Source organism: Prionailurus bengalensis, chromosome E4, assembly GCF_016509475.1.
Source record: "Prionailurus bengalensis isolate Pbe53 chromosome E4, Fcat_Pben_1.1_paternal_pri, whole genome shotgun sequence".
Classification (NCBI taxonomy): Eukaryota; Metazoa; Chordata; class Mammalia; order Carnivora; family Felidae; genus Prionailurus; species Prionailurus bengalensis.
The window spans coordinates 14,013,196-14,032,760 of NC_057360.1; the positions used below are offsets into that span (position 1 = coordinate 14,013,196).

General features: G+C 37.7%; 1 protein-coding gene across 7 annotated transcripts in view; it reads left to right on the top strand.

The window, feature by feature from the left end:
• The window catches only part of DNM3 (dynamin 3), a 557,387-nt gene that overhangs the window by 139,911 nt on the left and 397,911 nt on the right, over positions 1–19,565 (top strand). For all 7 annotated transcript variants that reach the window (XM_043568980.1, XM_043568982.1, XM_043568983.1 and 4 more), the window contains exons 3-4: positions 5,928–6,077; positions 7,196–7,399. In XM_043568980.1, coding sequence (XP_043424915.1) covers positions 5,928–6,077; positions 7,196–7,399 — 354 coding nt within the window. The remainder of the gene's footprint in view (positions 1–5,927; positions 6,078–7,195; positions 7,400–19,565) is intronic.

Sequence of the window (19,565 nt, forward strand, 5' to 3'; positions counted from 1 at the left end):
GAATGATTTTTAAAACTAGGAGTCTTATTCTGCAAAATGAAAACATACTATGAATTTCAGCAATACAGGTTATACTGAGACAATAGAATTTCATGGATGCATTATCAGGGTTTCAGTGATAATATGCACATAAACTTCATCCTTTATATGAGCCTGTGGCTAAGTTGGGCTGAAGTCTGGAATTGTTTGAGGAAGAGACCATTTCATGTACCCAACTACCAAGCATTTAGAATAAAAGGAACACTGAAAACATGCCAAGAGAAGGTGTACCACTGGACACCGTATCTTTCTATGAAAAAGAATATATCTCAACCACAAGATAAAATTGTTAGGACTTCCGACATATTAGTTTGCCATAGTGTAAAAGTCTCAGGAGACAGACATTTACTAGCTCTTAAAAAGTCTAGCTGTTGATCAGCTAGTATAGCCTGTTCTGTAGATTTTGGTTTAGGTTTAGAATTTTCTTCATCCCCAAACTCATGTGAACATTCTCTTAGAGGTGAGTATAGTAAGTGGTGCATTACTCTTGTGATAATCCTTTTAAGATTTTCATCTACAATTGTATTTTTGGACAGCAGAGAAGTAAAGCTGTCATCTTTTAAATTCTACATTGCTAATAAAGATTTATTTAGGATTCTGTGATGATACAAGCTGACTGATAATCCTCCTCAATAGCAACTGCGGTCAGTTGTTCAAAAACATTCATGCCACCTCTGCTATCCACCTGTTTATGGTCCGCTTGGTAGGGAGCAGGGATCCCATGACAGGACTGGCTTATCTTGTTTCTTTTTTTAAAAAAAATTTTTTTTTAATGTTTATTTATTTTTGAGACAGAGAGAGACAGAGCATGAACAGGGGAGGGGCAGAGAGAGAGGGAGACACAGAATCTGAAGCAGGCTCCAGGCCCTGAGCCATCAGCCCAGAGCCCGACGCTGGGCTCGAACTCACGGACCGCTAGATCGTAACCTGAGCTGAAGTTGGACACTTAACCAACTGAGCCACCCAGGCGCCCCTGGCTTATCTTGTTTCTAATAAGACATACCTTATTGGCAATATAAACTTGTAGCTATGAATTGTAACATATTTTTCTAATGAGGAATTAGGATGTGTGATCTGACTATCACTATACTGTTAGATGCAAGGGGACATAGACCTGGGAGTCTCCAGAACTGGGTAGGGATGGATTGCAGGTAGCTTCCTTCTGGCAGCTCAGAGTAGGTTTTGCCTGAATTCCATCCTGTAGGATGAATTGCCTTCTAAGAGGTTCCTGGGGACCCATAGAAAAGAAGATTTTGTGGGTATTGCCCACTGGTTCTTCTGATATGCTGGGCAGGTATGAATCCCAGTAATGGACATAGATTAGACCCAGTTGACATCCCTGTTATGGTTACTCTTAGGTCACTCATTTTGGATCACTGTGTGTGTGTGTGTGTGTGTGTGTGTGTGTGTGTGTGTTACATTTTGTGGTAGAAATAATAGGGTTTGTAGAGTTTAACCAGTAAGAATATATACAGAAATGTTTTTTTTAAGACATAAAAGGATTTTACACAAATATGGTAAGTCCCTACTCTCACCTAATGAATTTCACCACCATCACCTCTACTTGTTTGTCAACTCTCATTGTTCTGTTTCTTTTCTGTTCCCTTGGAGGAATTGGCGTATTTGTTTCTAATTCCTTTTGTCCCTTCCTTAAGATATCACATCAGCACTTGTTTTTTTCTCAGTTCTGGATTGCCAACTTTTCCATGGTATGGATTAATGCCATCAACCTATGAACATGTTAGTCTACCCATCTTTATAAAGCCCTCCCTTGACCTCACATCCCTCTCTAGTTGCCCTCTCACTTCTTCCTTCTCCTTTACAACAAAAAACGAAAACAATTGTCTACAATCAGTCTCTACTTCTTCTCCTCCCCTTCTCTCTTAAATCTGTTCCAGTCAGGCTATCAGCCACCCCACTCCACTGTAACAGCTCCTGTCAACCTCCTGAAGGACTCTCAAGTTGCTCAATTCTGTGATCCATTCTTAGTTCTCATCTTACCTGACATGTTGGCAGTATTTGATGGAGTGGAAGGTCTCTTACCTTCATGAAAAACCCTTTCTACTTAGCTTTGGGTCACCTCTTTTTCAGTTTCCCCCCTATCTTGTTAACCACTCCTGCTCACTTTATCTCCTGACTTCTAAACATTGGAACACTCAGGGCCTAGTGCTCTGGCCCCTTCTCCATCTAACTCTCGCTTAGTGATCTCATCTCTTGTCTGACTTTAATGAATTCCAAATATATATTTCTAGCTTTGGACTCCTCCCTAGATGAAACACTAATGTGTCTAGCCCCAAAGGCATTTTTGTGCTAATTAGAAAAAGCTGCTCTTTTCCTCAAGCACTTGACTGCCATCTTCTGGAAAATTTTCAGAATAAATAAACACTTAACACATGACTGCAAATGTGAGTGGTATCTCTTACAGCTATGTAATCCTCAACCATTAGCAGCAGTTCTGTTTCTCCACTTGGGTGGTGTATAGTGGGCAATGCAAGCTTAATAGGTCCCCAGTCAAACTCCTGATTCCCAACCCCCATCTCCCTATCCTCTTCCTTTCAGTCTTTTCTATTTCAAAATTCTTCCTCTTGCTGAGGTCAAACTCCTTGAAGTTGTTCTTGATTTCTCTCTTTTGCCTATACCCCACCTTTAATTCATCAGCAAATCCTATTGTTTTTCCTTCAAAGGACACTAGAATTTAGCCACTTCTCACCTCCCACTGCTGCTTCCCTAGTCCAAGCTCCATCATCTCTCACCTCCATTATCCCAGTAGTATCCCAGCTCAATAGACAATAGACAATAGAGTCCTTATTGTCTATTCTCAACACTGTAGCCACAGACCTAAAACCTAGGTCATGGGGCACCTGGGTGGCTCAGTCAGTTGAGTGTCCAACTCTTGATTTCGGCTCAGGTCATAATCCCAGGGTTGTGGCGTTGAGCCCTGCATTAGGCTCCCTGATGAGCGCACAACCTCTGGGTTGGGATTCCCTCTGTCCCCACTCACACGTGCATGCTTTCTCTCTCTAATATGAAATAAAACCAACCAACCAACCAACCAACCAACCAACCAACCAACCAAACCAACCTAGGTCACATCAGGTCTCTCCTCTACCCCAAACCCTTCAAGTGTTCTACTATTCAATCAGAGTAAAATTTAAAGTCTCACGGGCTTCACACAATCCAGGTCTGTACCACAGCTCTGACCTCATCTCTTTTCTCTCTCTCCCATATGCACTGTGATCCAGGCATGTTGACCTTGCTCTTGTTCCCAGATGCTTCCAACTTCACGTATTCTGCTGGGATGTTCCTACATAAAACATTGCTTGCTCCCTTCTTTTCTTCAGTTTTTGTTCAGATATCACTTTGTCATATCAGAGAAACTTTCCTCAACCAAAGCATATAACGAAGCAATCCTCCTGCCCTAGCATTTGATGTTTCCCTTACTCTTCACTTTTCTCCATAAGACTTATCATCTGGCACACTCACATTGTTTACTGTTTCATCTCATGCAGATTTAAACTTTGTGAGGTTAGACACTTATTTTTTTTCCTCCTGCAATTTCTAAAATAGTGCTTGGTGAGTAGTAAGAGCTCAAAATATTACTTGAATAAATAAATGAATACCAGCATCTCTAAATCTTTCTGTGGGACCCTATCCTTAAAAAGACACAAAGGTTTGAGAGTGTCCTGCACAATTCTAATCTCCAAATTTCAAAATGAAAGCATTTTTATAGGAGTCCAAGAATGAATTTAAATATAATTTGAAAATTGCATTGATTTTGCCTCTTTCTTTCTGGAAGGGCACTGGTTTCCTATGGAGAAAGCAGGTAGGTGCCCTCTAGTGGCACCGAGAGAAATCTACATTTGTGTCACTTGAATTCTTGATAGTAACATAATTGAAAATATAGTCCCTGATCCAGAAGCTTATTAATTTTATGAAAGTAATAATTATGATAGCTATAAGTCCTCAAGTGTGCATTTAACACAAAATTTGTTGAACTGAAAAATTACAGTTTCATTTCTTATAAATTATTTATGACTCATTTTTACATATTAATTTTTGTTTTCTGAGATCTGACATCCTTTGTTCCTCTTTATTTTTCTTATTGCTTTATCCTCTACTTATCTCTAACCTCTTATGTTCACATGATACTGGCCAATCCCCTGAGTAGATAAATGAAATAAAGGCTCAATTTTCTGGGAATTTATATGCTAATAAAAATGGTACCTGTGAGGGCAAACATGTGAGAGAACATGCCCAGTGATGCAGTAATCTCCGCAGGCCAGAACTCTGAAGCCTCTTCAACCTTTACTGTGTATACTTCAACCATTGAGGAATGAACTCAAGCCTTAGCTGGCCATTTTTTCAAAAGTGACACATACTATATGGAGAAAGTAAGAAAGAAAAATATTCATGTCCACCTACATTGACAGTAAAGTCTGAAATGAAGTAAAGTCTCTGATTATCATTCTAACTTTTGAAACATTAGGCCATTACAGTTCTTTGGGAAATTAAAACTTAAACTAGTTGGTCCAATTCAGGAGCCATGACCTTTCCAGTCCTGAGTAGCAGGGGTGGCTCTGGGAAACCCATGTCTGACATCAGGAGGCCTGAGCAATGATCAGACAAGCATTTTTGGAAAGTGGTAAGAAAAGCTCAGGAAGAAGATGAACTCCTGGTGCTAGAGCTCAGAATAATCCTGGCCATTTTACAGGGAGGAGACTTTGTCTGAATAGCTAGCTCCAGGGGGCAAAAGTTGGACAAAGGAAATACGATTAGAAAGCAGATTTCATACCATCATTAAGAAACATTTTCCGGGGGCACTTGGGTGGCTCATTTGGTTAAATGATGGACTCTTGATTTCGGCTCAGGTCATGATCTCATGGTTTGTGAGTTTGAACCCTGCATTGGGCTCTGCACTGACAGTGTGGAGCCTGTGCTGACAGTGTGAGCGGGGGAGGGGTAGAGAGAGAGAGAGAGGGAGAGAGAGAATCCCAAGCAAGCTCCACGTTCAGTGCGGAGCACCAGGAGGGCCTTCATCTCATGACCGTGAGTCTAGAATCCCAAATCAAGAGTCGGGTGCTTAACCAGCTGAGCCACCCAGGTGCCCCCAAATGGTAATTTTTTTTAAAAGTCTAATAGTGTCAGCTTCCTTTTTGAGTTGTGCTATCATATACCTGACACATCTGGAGGTACGAATAGAAATCAATAGCACAGCAGTTAGTAAGATGTTACTGAAACTTAACCCAATTTTCTGTTATTACATATAGTTTAGAGTTTTTCCTACTTCCTACTAATTTTTTTTTTAGATTGCAGGTAAATATTTTCCTTGATCTAAAACTCTATTTTTCTTGAGAAATTGTCTTTTCAATTACACAAGTTGGTGTGGTATTTGAATAGTATATTTTAAAGCTAAGATATTCCATATATTACTTATCTTTAAAGAATTAAGTAAATTTTGTTTCTAAACCATCTTGCCTTCTAAAGGTATCTTTATATAACTTAGCATTCCCTCTTAATAAAGTGGTGATATGAAAAAGGACATGCTAATAAGATTAGTAATAAGATTAGGTAGGCTTTGTATGTACCCTAGACTTAATTTCTTTGACAATCAGATGCTGTTTGCTCTATCATTTGGAGGGCCAACATTCTCTTTAAGTCATGCTTAATTGCTTATCTGAAAATTAGCAAATTTAGCATTCTTAGCATTTGTACTATGCTTGATATTTCTAAAGTGTTAGCTGTGTTTCTTAGTAACTGCTATATTCTCTCATTTTAATGGCTACAGAGACAATATTGGATACTTTGCCTTGTAATTAAAGAAACATTGTTTCCTTATAATTATTGCAAGGATGCATAGATTTTAAGTTGTGCTAATTTGTCTTTTGTAGAGTATGCTGAATTTCTACATTGCAAAGGAAAAAAATTTACAGATTTTGATGAAGTTCGCCATGAGATTGAAGCAGAAACAGATCGAGTGACTGGAATGAATAAAGGCATTTCCTCTATACCCATTAATTTACGAGTCTATTCTCCACATGGTAAGTAAAATAACAAAATTCTAAATTTTTTTCCTCAAAAATCTTTGCATTAATTGACATACATTATTTGTGCAGAAGATGGTTTGTTCTCTCAAAAAGTACCGGGTTTCTAGGATAGTGTTTGGATACTACCATAAATGGTATGATTCAAAGAGCTCACAGATTTATGGGAAAGCAGGAGAGGACTTTTAAAAAGATCAGAATTGAGTAAGTCACTTAAAATTTTTTCTTATTTTAAACTCTTAGACTTTCTAAGAGGTATGCGTGAAAACTATTTTTTAATATCTTCAGTTTTAGCAAGAATCTTAGAGGTACATGGATGGTACTGTAGTTGAGTCTTCTATTGGATTTTCTTATAGTGCTATATATTTCTATTTATTCTCTGATGCCTGAGGCATCAACTCTGATTTTTTTCCAGACTATCAGAAGAAACTTATAAATTACATAACCAGTTCATGGCGTATGATATGGAATAACCTCTATCCTGACTAAATTTTCAGTGGGGCAGATTTTCATGTTGGTGCCACCCCTGTCGTGTGCGGAGAACGATAGCGAGGCTGCTGCTGGAGTCACTGACTCAGGGGTAGTTTCCTGCCCTCCTGGTGGTACTCCATGAGTCTGGGCACATAGCCTGCACCGTAACCTCATGGTACCACAAATGACTAACAGCTGTCCAGTAGGCTGAGCGGCTAACCCTCTCTAGATAATATATAATGCTTTTGAAGGGAAGGACAAATCTTACCCTAAGAATTTTTACACTATTTGAAGGCAATTGTACAAGACCGGCAGCCAGCGTATGCACTTATTGTTCAGTGTTTGAGTTATAACACGCTAGTTACAGCTATGACAGCTCTCTCTTAGATATGCAAATCAGTGCCTTTCAAATTATGTTAAGATAATTATTTGGCATAGCACAATCATGTCATAAAAATAAAGAAAACTAACAAAGCCATTTTGTATTCTGTGCTTTCTATTCTACACACATGAGTTGGAGTTAACTCAACACACAGTATATAAAGCTGAGCTTGTTTTACTTCTACTGAAGAGACTGGTGATTTTTCATTATTGATATTTTTAGCATTGAGGGTATATGTAAGACTCCTTTTTTTTCCACACAGTGTTAAATCTCACACTTATCGACCTACCTGGAATTACTAAAGTGCCCGTGGGAGATCAGCCACCAGATATTGAGTATCAGATCAGAGAAATGATTATGCAGTTCATCACGCGGGAGAACTGTCTCATTTTGGCTGTTACTCCAGCCAACACCGATCTTGCAAACTCAGATGCATTGAAGCTAGCTAAAGAAGTTGATCCTCAAGGTGAGTGTGTGGCTTTTAGGATGGAAGAAAATTAGTTTAACATGTCAAGAGTTTGGTATATTTCAAGGTAACACAAATTCTCATAACTTAATTTTATTATTTAATTAGCCATTATTAAGATTGTTAGATTTTTTTAACTTAAGATGCTGAAAGAAAAATGACTAGGGGATATAGTCTAAACCTATATAAATAAATGTAAGATCAAGTGAGATCTAAGAAAACAGATATTTCTAATCCTTATGAACTACTTATTTTAAAAAGCAAATAAAATAAACTGCTGGTACAGAAATCAGATAGTCCCCTCAGTTATTGAAAGAGTTACTTGAATATACTCCCAGTGAAAACTTTCTGTTTCATGTATGTCTTGTTTCTTTAAAATAGGAAACCCTTTTAATGCATATAAAATAGTTTCCTTTTATTTTTGAGAGAGACGGAGAGAGAGAGATAGGGAGGGAGGGGCATAGAGAGAGGGGACAGAGGATCTGAAGCAGACTCTGCACTGATGGCACAGAGCCCAACGTGGGGCTCGAACTCACAAACTGTGAGATCACAACCTGAGTCGAAGTTGGACACTTAATGGACTGAGCCACCCAGGTGTCCCTAATGCATGTAAAATATTATTTAGCTTATAATTACTTGAAATAAGCACATATTGTAAAAGCAGAGATTTATCTTATTTATGCTGATGTTTTGATTTTTTTCTTTTTGGGAGCTAACAATAGTTTATCTTCAGAGACCCCAAAATGGGGCTCTGTGTGTGTGTGTGTGGTGTGTGTGTGTGTGTGTGTGTGTGTGTGTGTGTGTGTGTTTAAAGTCATTATGGAAGGGCACTCAATGATGTGTCTATCCGGTGTGGAGATACATGTTCCCCAATTCTAGGAATTATTTTTGATAACTAATTGCCCCTACTTTCTCTGTTCTCTTTATCTGGAATTCATATTATTAGTATGTTAGAACTCCTGGATTAACCTTATTTTAAAAAAAACCTCCTCTTTTATTCTTTGTCTCTATGTTCTACCATTTGCAAAATTTATTCAACTTTATCTTCAGCTCCTCTAGTTAATTTTTCATTTCTGATATCATTTAAAGAAGTCCCAACAGCATTTTCTCATTTTGTGAATGTTATTTTTATTTTTTAAAATAGCATCATCCTCTTGGTTTTGCAAGTACACTATCTTCTCTAAAGATTTTAATGAGAGATCTTTTGAAGCTTTCCTTTTGTAATTTACAATGTTTCTGAGTCCATTTTTTTCTGGTCATTTTTCTTGGTCACTGTCTTTGATGTCACACCCTTTTTTCAAATGATTGGCGATCTTTTGCTGCTTGCTCAGATACAAGAGTAGAGCACTAATAAGCTGACAGAAATTCTGTATGTGTCTGCATGAGATTCATTGACTAATGGGCATTATCATAGGGTGACTGGGCTGGCCATTTTGTTGGGAGCCTTCCTCAGCTGCTATTAGATGCTACAAGTATTTCCACTTGAGCCGGTCTGATGTAAACCTAATGTCCAGTGTTCTCAGATGGAAGAGGAAGAATTGTTGTCATGGTGACATGGGGTGGTTCTTGCTGTTTAGCATGTAGACTCCTAATGAATCCCTCCGTTTTCATAATGGCATTCCTAAAGGTCTTCCTCAGTCCACAGTCCCTCTATCCTCTTCTGAAAGTAAATCTTCAGTATTCTGCTGAGGTTAAGGAGGAGTAACTATGTGGTTATGCAAGATGGGGGAAAGGGTCTGGAGGTCTAACAACATCGTATAGACATTTTCAGCAAATTCTTCCATTTTTAGCTCCTCTCGCACCCTGGCCTTGGTGCATTTAGTTTTTAAACCTTTCCAGAGTTCTTCATTAGTGATTGTTTTACTTCTTTGTGGCTTCCTTCAGCATCTCTGACATTGGTGCTTGCAACCAAGGAGGTGGAGGTTACAGGTGGCTAGATGGGGACCATCACCAGGGCTCTCCAAAATCAGTGCGCAGGAAAGCCAGACTAAGGAGTGGGGCTGGGGTCTAGTTATAAAAATGATGCTGTAACGCCCCTGTCTCAGCAACCTTCTTGTCTCACAGGAGACAAAGCCATCGATATCTTATGGGAGCAGAGGTAGCAATTCTATCGGTGGATTCTAGCAAGTGTAGCACAATCACATTCCTAAAAAGTCCCCTCGAAGTTGAGATGAAACTTCATGGAGAGTACAAATGATATCCCCCAATCTCTGATTCTAGTTTTGTCAGTCTTTGGTTTTGTCTCCTTGGAGGTGGTTCTTTTCTCAGATCTATTCTCCTGACAGGCGGCAAGATGCTTGCAGTTGCCTCTGCCTTACATCCTCACAACTTCAAATATAGTAGAACAGCCAATGGAGAATCTTTTGTTTTTACAAATTCTGAATTTTATGAGAAATATAAACTAAAAGAAAATTGGCCAACTAATATGTCCTGTAAAGTGTCCTCAATTCTTGAGATTCATTTAACATATTCATGTTCTATTTAACTCCTTTTGTATTGAAGGGATTATTATTTTTTTTAATGTTTATTTATTTTGATAGAGCATGCATGTGATCGGGGGGAGGAGCAGAGAGAGAAAGAATCCTAAGTAGGCTCCATGCTGACAGTTGCCCCCAACACTGGACTCAACCTCATGACCTGACCTGAAAGCAAGAGTCAGACACTTAATGGACTGAGCCACCCAGGCCCCACTGTGTAGAAGGGATTATCAATGGCAGTGACTATATCTCACTCCTCAGCCTCCTCAAAAGAAAATTCATTTATGACCCAAAGCAATAACTCTCATGTGATGGCATAACGTTAGGTAGGAGCAATTAATATTGGTGGAAGGAATCATCAGTTTACCAGAAAGAAATCAGTCTTTACAATCTCACTGAGAGTATTAACAGCATGTTGTTACAGCATAAGTGAAATACAACATCGAGTTTTAGTCATGGATTTCTAATAGTATACTACAAATCTGTATCCAGAAGGTTAAATTTGAACTTTTTTTCTAATTTAGGCCTGGCTTATTTTATAAGCCTGTTGTTATTAGGTGCTACTTAGAAATTGCCATCTGAATGTTCATGGACTTACCAAAATGAGCGTCATTTCTTATGGATCAGTAGAAGTCCTGCTTTGTCAAAGACAGACCTTCCTTACACCAGTTTTTCATATTCTATATGTGGTAGTTCTGAGGACAGATTTTTGTAAGTTTTGCAGATAATTGGAAGATAATTTTGCAAGTAATAATTTTTCAGAAAAGAGAAAACATTCAGTGCTACTGTGTGCCATTTACTTGTCTGACTGATTCCTTCATGGTGATTGCTAAGAAGGACAAATTAATCCATTGCCTGAAGACTCTTAATAAGTATGATTCTTGGGTTAATTACTAAAAGTTCCTTGCTAGCCTCAAGGCTTATAATTTGCTTTCACATCCCTCTTTAAATTCTGTAACACTGTTATGCTCAGGAACCCTGAGAACTATCCAAAGGGTTTGCATGATGATCATGTCTCCCTCAGAGATCCATTTTGGTGTGTTGCTAACCTGTGGCTTTGACTGGTCCTGGACATCATTGAAGCTCCAAAGGAAGAGGGTTAATTCTTTCCCAAACCAATAGAGTTCAAATTCTATGTTTTCATTAGTGGTAGAAGAATTAATAGAGAAAGGAAGAAGCTGGAAATGCCTTAGAATGTGGTGAATAGGGCTATGTTGTATTGGGATTGACAAATAGAGACTTCCATTTACTTTCTGTGCCTTTCTAGTCATTCTGTGAGTATTTTTTAAATATCTGACTCAGAGGTCTAGTTTTCCTTATAATTACCACTTTGGTAAAAAAGCAGTGACATGTGTTGTTTAGATATGTGTTGCTTAATTTCCACATGTTGGTAAAATTCCAAAATTTTCTTCTGTCATTGATTTATAATTTCATTTCATTTTGCTTAGAGAACTTACTTTGTAACATTTCATTCATTTAAAATTTGAGACTTGTTTTACGGTTTAACATGTGACCTGTCCTGGAGACTGTTCTATGTGCATTTGAGAAGAATGTGTATTCTGCCTTTGTTGGGTATAGTGTTCTGTAGATACTTGTTAGGTCTATTTGGTTTATAGTACTACTCAAATACTGGTATTCTGTCTGGCTGTTCTAGTATTGAAATTGAGACATTAAAGTCTACCACTATTATTGATGAGTTATCTATTTCTCCCTTCAATTGTGTCAGCTTTTGCTTTATGTATTTTGGGATGCTGTTGTTAGGTGCATTTATACTTGTTATGTCTTCTTGATGGATTGGCCTTTTGATCATTACAAAATGCCTTTTTTTGTGTCCAGTAACAATTTTTGTCTCAAAATTTATGTTTGATGTTAGTATAACCATTCCAACTCTCCTTTGGTTACTGTATTCCAGGTATATCTTTTTCCATCATTTACTTTCAACCTATATGTGTCTTTGAACATGAAATATGTCTCTTGTAGACAGCGTGTGGTTGGATCATTTTTTAAAACCCATTCTCCAATATTTGCCTTTTGACCAGAGTGTTAAATCCATTTCCATGTTATGTAATTACTGATGAGGCAGAATTTATATCTGTAGTTTGCTATTTGTTTCTGTATGTATTATGTCTTTTGTTTGTCTATTTCTTTATTAGGAGTAGAGAAATAATTTTTTGTTAAAAATATATTTCCTGCTGTACCATTTTAATTCCCTTGTCATTTATTTTAATATTTTTAAAGTTATTTTTTACAGGTTGCCATGGAATTATAATTAACATCTTAACTTCTAACAATATAGTTTATATCTAGTACAACTTAATTTCAACAGTCCACAAAAATTTCCTCCCATGTAGCTCCATTTCCTCCCTTTGTTATGTGCTGTAATCACTACCTATCAACACAGGCATATAACTATTTCTTTATGCAGCTGTCTTTTAAATCAGAAAGGAGAAAAAAGAGTTACAAACCAATAATAACACATTTATATTTTCTTTTACCTACATAGCTACTTTCACCAGTGTTCTTTATTTATTTGTGTGGATTTGAGTTACTGTCTAGTGCCCTTTCTTTTCATCCTGAAAGACTCCAGTTAGTATTTCTTTCTTTTTTTTTTAATGTTTATTTTATTTTTGAGACAGAGAGAGACAGAGCACAAGTGGGGGGGGGCAGAGAGAGAGGGAGACACAGAATCTGAAACAGGCTCCAGGCTATGAGCTGTCAGCACAGAGCCCGATGCAGGGCTCGAACCCACGAACCATGAGATCGTGACCTGAGCCGAAGTCGGACGCTTAACCAACTGGGCCACCCAGGCGCCCCCAGTTAGTATTTCTTATAGGGCAAGCCTCCTAGTGTGGGATTCTCAGTTTTTATTTATCTGGGAATGTCTTAATTTATCCTTAATTTTTGAAGGAAAATTTTTAGTTAATAGTCTTCCCCCTCCCCCACTACTTTTTGAGTATGTCATCATCTCATTACCTTCTGACCTCTGTGGTTTTCTGATGAGAAATCAGCTGTTAATCTCATTCAAGACCCCCTTGAATATGATGGATCTTTTCTCTCTTGCTGCTTTCAAGATTTTCTCTTGGTTTTTGAGAGTTTGATTATGATATATGTAGGTGTGGATCTCCTTGATTTTATCCTGTTTGGAGTTTGTTGGGGTCTTGAGATTTGTAGACTAATGTTTTTCATCAAATTTGGGACATTCTCAGGCATTATTTTTTCAACTCTTCTTTTCTTCTCCTCTCTGGCTCCCATGAAATGTATGTGAACATGCTTTATGTGTTTCACAGGTCTCTGAGGCTTTGTTCATTTCTTTTTTAAAACATTTTTTTAAATGTTTTATTTTTATTATTGAGATACAGAGAGACACAGAATGTGAGCAGGGGAGGGGTAGAGAGAGGGGAGACACAGAATGTGAAGCAGGCTCCAGGCTCCAAGCTGTCAGCACAGAGCCCAATGCTGGCTTGAACTCACAAACTGTGAGATCATGACCTGAGCTGAAGTTGGTCACCCAACCAACTGAGCCACCCAGGCGCCCCTCACTTATTTTATTATTGGTTCTTTTGTTTTTCTTTTCTGTTTCTTGGGTGGGAGGAATAATCCCGATTGACCTATCTTCAAGTTTGCTGATTCTTCTGCCTACTCAGATTTTCTGTTGAATCTGTCTAGGGAATTTTTTATTTTTATTATTTTAATTTTCACCTCCAGAATTTCTATTTAGTTCTTTTTTTAAATTTTTTTTTATTTAAATTTTTTTTAACGTTTATTTATTTTTGAGACAGAGAGAGAGCATGAATGGGGGAGGGTCAGAGAGAGAGGGAGACACAGAATCCGAAACAGGCTCCAGGCTCTGAGCGGTCAGCACAGAGCCCGATGCGGGGCTCGAACTCACGGGACCGTGAAATCATGACCTGAGCTGAAGTCGGACACTTAACCGACTGAGCCACCCAGGCGCCCCTCTATTTAGTTCTTTTTAAAACTAATTCCAGGGGCGCCTGGGTGGCGCAGTCGGTTAAGCGTCCGACTTCAGCCAGGTCACGATCTCGCGGTCCGTGAGTTCGAGCCCCGCGTCGGGCTCTGGGCTGATGGCTCAGAGCCTGGAGCCTGTTTCCCATTCTGTGTCTCCCTCTCTCTCTGCCCCTCCCCCGTTCATGCTTTGTCTCCTTCTGTCCCAAAAATAAATAAACGTTGAAAAAAAAAAATTTAAAAAAAAAAAAAAAAAAAAAAAAACTAATTCCATCTATTGATTGATATTCTGTATTTGGTATAACATTATGCTTGTACTTTTAAAAATTATGTAGATATGGCTTTTTTTAAGTTCTTTGAACATATTTAAAATAGCTGATTTAAAGTCCTTGGCTAGTAAGTTCAATGTCTGGGCTTCCTCAGAGATAGTTTCTATTGAATGCTTATTTTCCTGTGTATGGGCCATACTTTCTTTGCATATCTTGTAGTTTTTTCATTGAAAATAGGACATGTTAAGTAATATAATGTGGTAACACTCAAAAATCAGATTCCTCTCCTCTTCCAGTGATTGTTTTTGTTGCCATTTGTTGTTGTTGCTGTTGGTATTTGTTTGCTTAGTAATTTTCCTGAACTAAATCTGTAAAGTCTGTATTCTTTGTTGTATGTGGGCATTAGAGCCTTTGCTCAATTTTCTTATTAGTTAGCTAATAACTTGACAGAGATTTTCTTAAGTGTACAGGGCAAATAAGTCTCCCAGCATTTGGTGAAGGTCTTGGTGTGAATTTTGGAATATGCCTTCAATAGCAGGCAGTTTACAATTCTGCCTTAACTTTCACTTCCTGCTTATGTAGAGGCTTAAGTTTAGCCAGAGTTCGGGGTCTTTTCAGATCTCTCCTGAGAATGTGCACAGCCCCAGGCATGCATGTAGCCTTCTAGATGCTAAATTGTACATATATACAAACCTCAGTGATTCTTATCGCCACCTCATTCCCAGCTTTTCGTTTAAATTTTTTGGTCAGATTCTTCTGCCCCAACTCTTATTGCTGCTTAAAGTAGCTGTGATGTTAAATATTGCCACTGATTGTTTTTGACATGCTTCCTGGGTAAAAGGCTGTTGTGCTGAGTATACTCTGAGTCAGATCAAATAAAGAAAAGCTCTATAAATAGGTGTTTTTAGAGGATTGCTAGAGAGGTTAAATAATTACAGTTCACTGAAAATGTTATTTTTGGTGTATTCCAATCCTATTCTGTCCCCTCCAGTGGCTTCTGGCTGCTAGTTTTCACTGTGATTTGGGGGGATTTTCATTTTCAAGATACTGTAGAGCTAAGGAGAAGGGAATGGGAATTGGAAAAGTTCAAACACCACAAATCTTGCTGATCTTACTGAGATTCAGTCATTTTCGTTGAACAAATGCTCCTCAGTTTGTTACAAGCATTTTGTTAATTTGAGAGTTCTGAAAAGTTGATTTTGACAATTTTTTGCCAATGTTTTTGTTGCTTTTATGGAGAAATAGCCTTCCCCCTTATTCCATTCCATTATTCTTCATTCTGATCTTATGTAACTTTAATAATTGGGAAATTGTCATATAAAAGACATTTGAATTGGGATGCTGAGGGCAATCTGTTTGTGACATCTGTTACCCTGTTGGTCTTTAGGATTGATTTCACTGCCTGTGCAAGTAGCCTATTTTCACCACTTCATCTTCAGCTTTCCTGAAGTTTTGCCCTTAGCTAATGAGGGTGACCTATTTAGATAATAGAGGGCAATTCTTTATTCAAGGTACCTGAAATATAATCTTATCCACCGATGTACATAATTATATAGTTTTCTGAGAGATGGTCTAATTTAGGCAGTCATGATTTTGTACTAAATTAAGCCTCTTTGACATAGATAGGCCATTTTCAACTGGGCAGGACTTGGGTATATTTGAATATATAGTTGGGAAGTTTATGTTTGCCTAATGATATTAAAAATAAAAGCTTTTATAAAATGAATATTACTATAATGCTGGGATGTATTTATATATGTCTTATATTAAAACAAATGTAATGGTGAATTATTCTCCCTGTATATGTAGAATGTAACACATTTGTGGCTAGAGAAAGCTCAAGCTTATCTTTTGTATCATTTGTGAAAAATATTTTTACTGACTAAATGAAGATTTTTAGTAAAACTTTAAGGGGATTGGCTATACTATTGACAAGGTCAAATTCCTAGTCATTAGAAGTAAATAATGTTTTACATATAATTTTCCCTGTATCATTGTCTTATTATTTTAAAGTGCTCTTACATACTCTTAGTTTCACCAGAATACTGGGAGGTTGGTTTGTTGAGAGGTCCCATTTTGGAGTGAAGAAGTTTATGCAGATGTTGGTGATTTACACTATTGAATAACATGGCTGTGACCACATAGTGCACTTGTGGTAGCCCCTCCCTCCACATCTAGAGGTAGCCCCTCTACCTCATTAGACCACTTCTCAATTAATTGTTTTATTCAGTGGTGTACATAAAAGAACACAGAGCTTGGAAGGCCTGTCGCTTCCCAGCTGTATGTTCTTGAGCAAGTCGTTCAACTTCTTCGAGCCTTATTATCTCATCCAGAAAATAAAACGAAGTTACCATAAACCTTGCCTCAAAAAGTTGCTATAATAATTAAATAAGATAAATGTATCTGTAAAGATAACTCTAAGCTATTAACCAAATGCTAGAAATTATTTTCCTCTTGAAAAGATTCAAAGGACACGACTTTGTTATTTTATTGTACGTAATTTATAGGGATGAGAAACCTATAAAACAATCACTAGCCTTCTGTAACCCAAACTGCTGCCTGTACGAATATGAATTAATGAAGCTCGATAACACATAGAATTATAATAGAATTATTTTGAATATTTTAATATTGTAGCATAAAAATAAAAATAATTTCAGATTCATTTATAAATTGTTAGATTAACTGTAGGTGAAAGGAGATTTTAGCAGGGTCAGGTTGGAGCTGGGGTAGGGTGGAAGGAGGGGTCTTTACTTTGGCTTGATGGGTTTAAGGCACTGTGCCAGCTACCGCTCATAGATTTAGAGTAAGAGGGCAGACTAGGATTCTCAGCACAGTCTCACAATGATTCCTCTAATGAACACTTCCTCTAACTATTAGGAATTTCTACTCAGCTACATTAAAAATTCAGTCACTGACTTTGTTAGTTCACTAATTTCTTGTTCAACAGACATTTATAATTCATCTTTTGAGCTAGGTAAAGTGTTCATGGTCAGTAGTATATATTCTATATGCAGGACCACCTGGTAGGAAACTGGACTATATAGATGCTCAGTATATATTTCTTTTTTTTTAATGTTTATTTATTTATTTTGAGAGAGAGAGAGAGCGTGTGAGTGTGTGCAAGCAGGTGAGGAGTAGAGAGAGGGAGGGAGAGAATCCCAAGCAGGATCCATGCTGTCAGTGAAGATCCCAATGCGGGGCTTGAACTCATGAATCATAAGATCTTGATCTGAGCCAAAATCAAGAGCCAGACGCTTAACCAACTGAGCCACTCAGTCATATTTTTGATACATATATCAGCCCCTCAGTGTGTATTTCTAATAATTTTTGCACTTTCCACTATTTAAAAAAAGCTACTTGTTTGCATGGCATCTTTTCTTATGTGTGAGGTCATAGAAATCCCCAGGGAAAAGTATTCCAGAAGATCTGCTTTATGAACTGAACATTTTCATATTTTAGGGGATGTAATTTGGTTCACAGCATATGTCAGTTCAAGTGAAATGAGTTGTGTAGTAACACCATGTCATATGTTATAACCACAAGTATCCTGTCAAGCAGGTGGCATTACTCAGTTTATATAGGAGGAACTGAGCTTAGAGAACTTGCTCATAATCAAACAGCTGGTAAGTAGCCGAAGCATGATGTAAGCCCACATATCTCTGATAACAGCAGGTCTGGTTTGCCAATGTATCATCAATCTTTCTCACACCAACTGTGTTATAGACACTGTATTCAAGGATAATCATGAATACTTCTTAGAATTTTATAAAATTGAAGTGAAACCTGTTTAATGAAGTATTATGGTAGTAAACACAGTAAAACATTGCCAAAATTACATTGAATTAGATTTTGCCTTACAGTTCTTTTGTAAGGCAGATATCTATTGGAATATCTCTGCATCAATATGTGTAAGAAATAGACCACTTGGCAAACTTAAAAACTGAACTCTTAGAGCAAATATTATAAATGCTGGAGAAAGAATTGTTTTGGAAGAGTTCATGTTTACATTATCACGTGAATGCTTTTTCATTATTTCCCAAAAGCATTAATGAGCATTATTTTCAACTGGTTTCATGAGATTTTCATTTTTCATACCAGTTTTTAATATGGCTATATTGCTTTAATTTTAAGAGATCATTTTAGTTGCTTTTTCATTTATTCAACACATAGTTAATAAGCAACTACTATATGCCAGGCACCATTCTGAGCATCATGAGAAAATTGGTAAGCAAAACAAAAATTTTAGGCTTATGGGGCTTATATGCTAACAGAGGGAAGAGATGAAAGATAAACAATTATTTTAATATCAGGTTAATATAATGCCAGACACTGATGAGTACTATGAAGAAAACTAAATCAGAATAAGGGGAGAGAGAGAGATTTGGAATGCTATTTTAGGCTGTGGAAGAAGCATTGGAGCAGAGAACTGCTAAGTGAGGGAACAAGCCCTGTGAATATCTGGAGGTGGAGCATTCCAAGCAAAGAAAAGAGTAAGCACAAAGGACTGGGGTGGAACTGGTTTGATGTGTTAAGGAGCCACCAGGAGGCCATTGAGGATGGAGCTCAGTGAGAAGAGAGCAGCAGATTCTAGAATCAGAGAGGTAGGCAGGGCCCTTGTCATGTGGGTTCTTTTACATCACAAAGACTTCGCATTTGTTCAAAATATAGCTAATGGACGGTTTTGAGTGTAGAGGGACAAGATTTGATTTATGTTTTCATAGGTCAGTCTGGCTGCTATGAGAAGAAATGACTAAAAGAAGGGCATGAATAGAAACAAAGAGATCACTTAGATTATTCCTATAAAGAGATCCTGTGGGGAGACAGAGGATGTGGCTTGGAATAGAGAGGAATGGTACAGAGTGAAGAAGCTGTCAGAGTCAAGATATATTTTGAAAGTAGAGCTGAGAGAACTGATGGCTTGGAGCCTGAAACCTGCTTCATATTCTGTGTCTCCCTCTCTCTCTCTCTCTGCCCCTCCCTTGCTTGTGCTCTCTGTCTCTCTCAAAAGTAAATAAACATTTAAAAGAAAGAAAGAAAGTAGAGCGGAGAGTGTCCTGATGGTTTGCTGTGGAAAAAAAAGAGTCAAGGATGACTTCAAAGGTTTTAACCAAAGGAACAAGTTAAATGGTAATGCCATTTGCTAAGATGGGGATTGTTAAGAGAGAGGAAGATGTTTGGGGGAATCAAGAATTCTATTATGAACATGTAAAATTTGAGATGTGTATTAGACAGGTAAGTAGTGATGATAGGGATTAGAATTCAAGGGAGAGTTTCATGCTGGATTTAAGAATCTGGGAAACATCAGCCTAGAGGTGGTGTAGTGAGTTGAACTATATCCCCCAAAAGATACGTCTAAGGCCTCATCTCCCATAACTGTGAGTGTGTCCTTACTTGGGAATAGGATCTTTGCAGATGTAATTAAGAATCTTGGGATGAGATCATCCTAGATTGAGG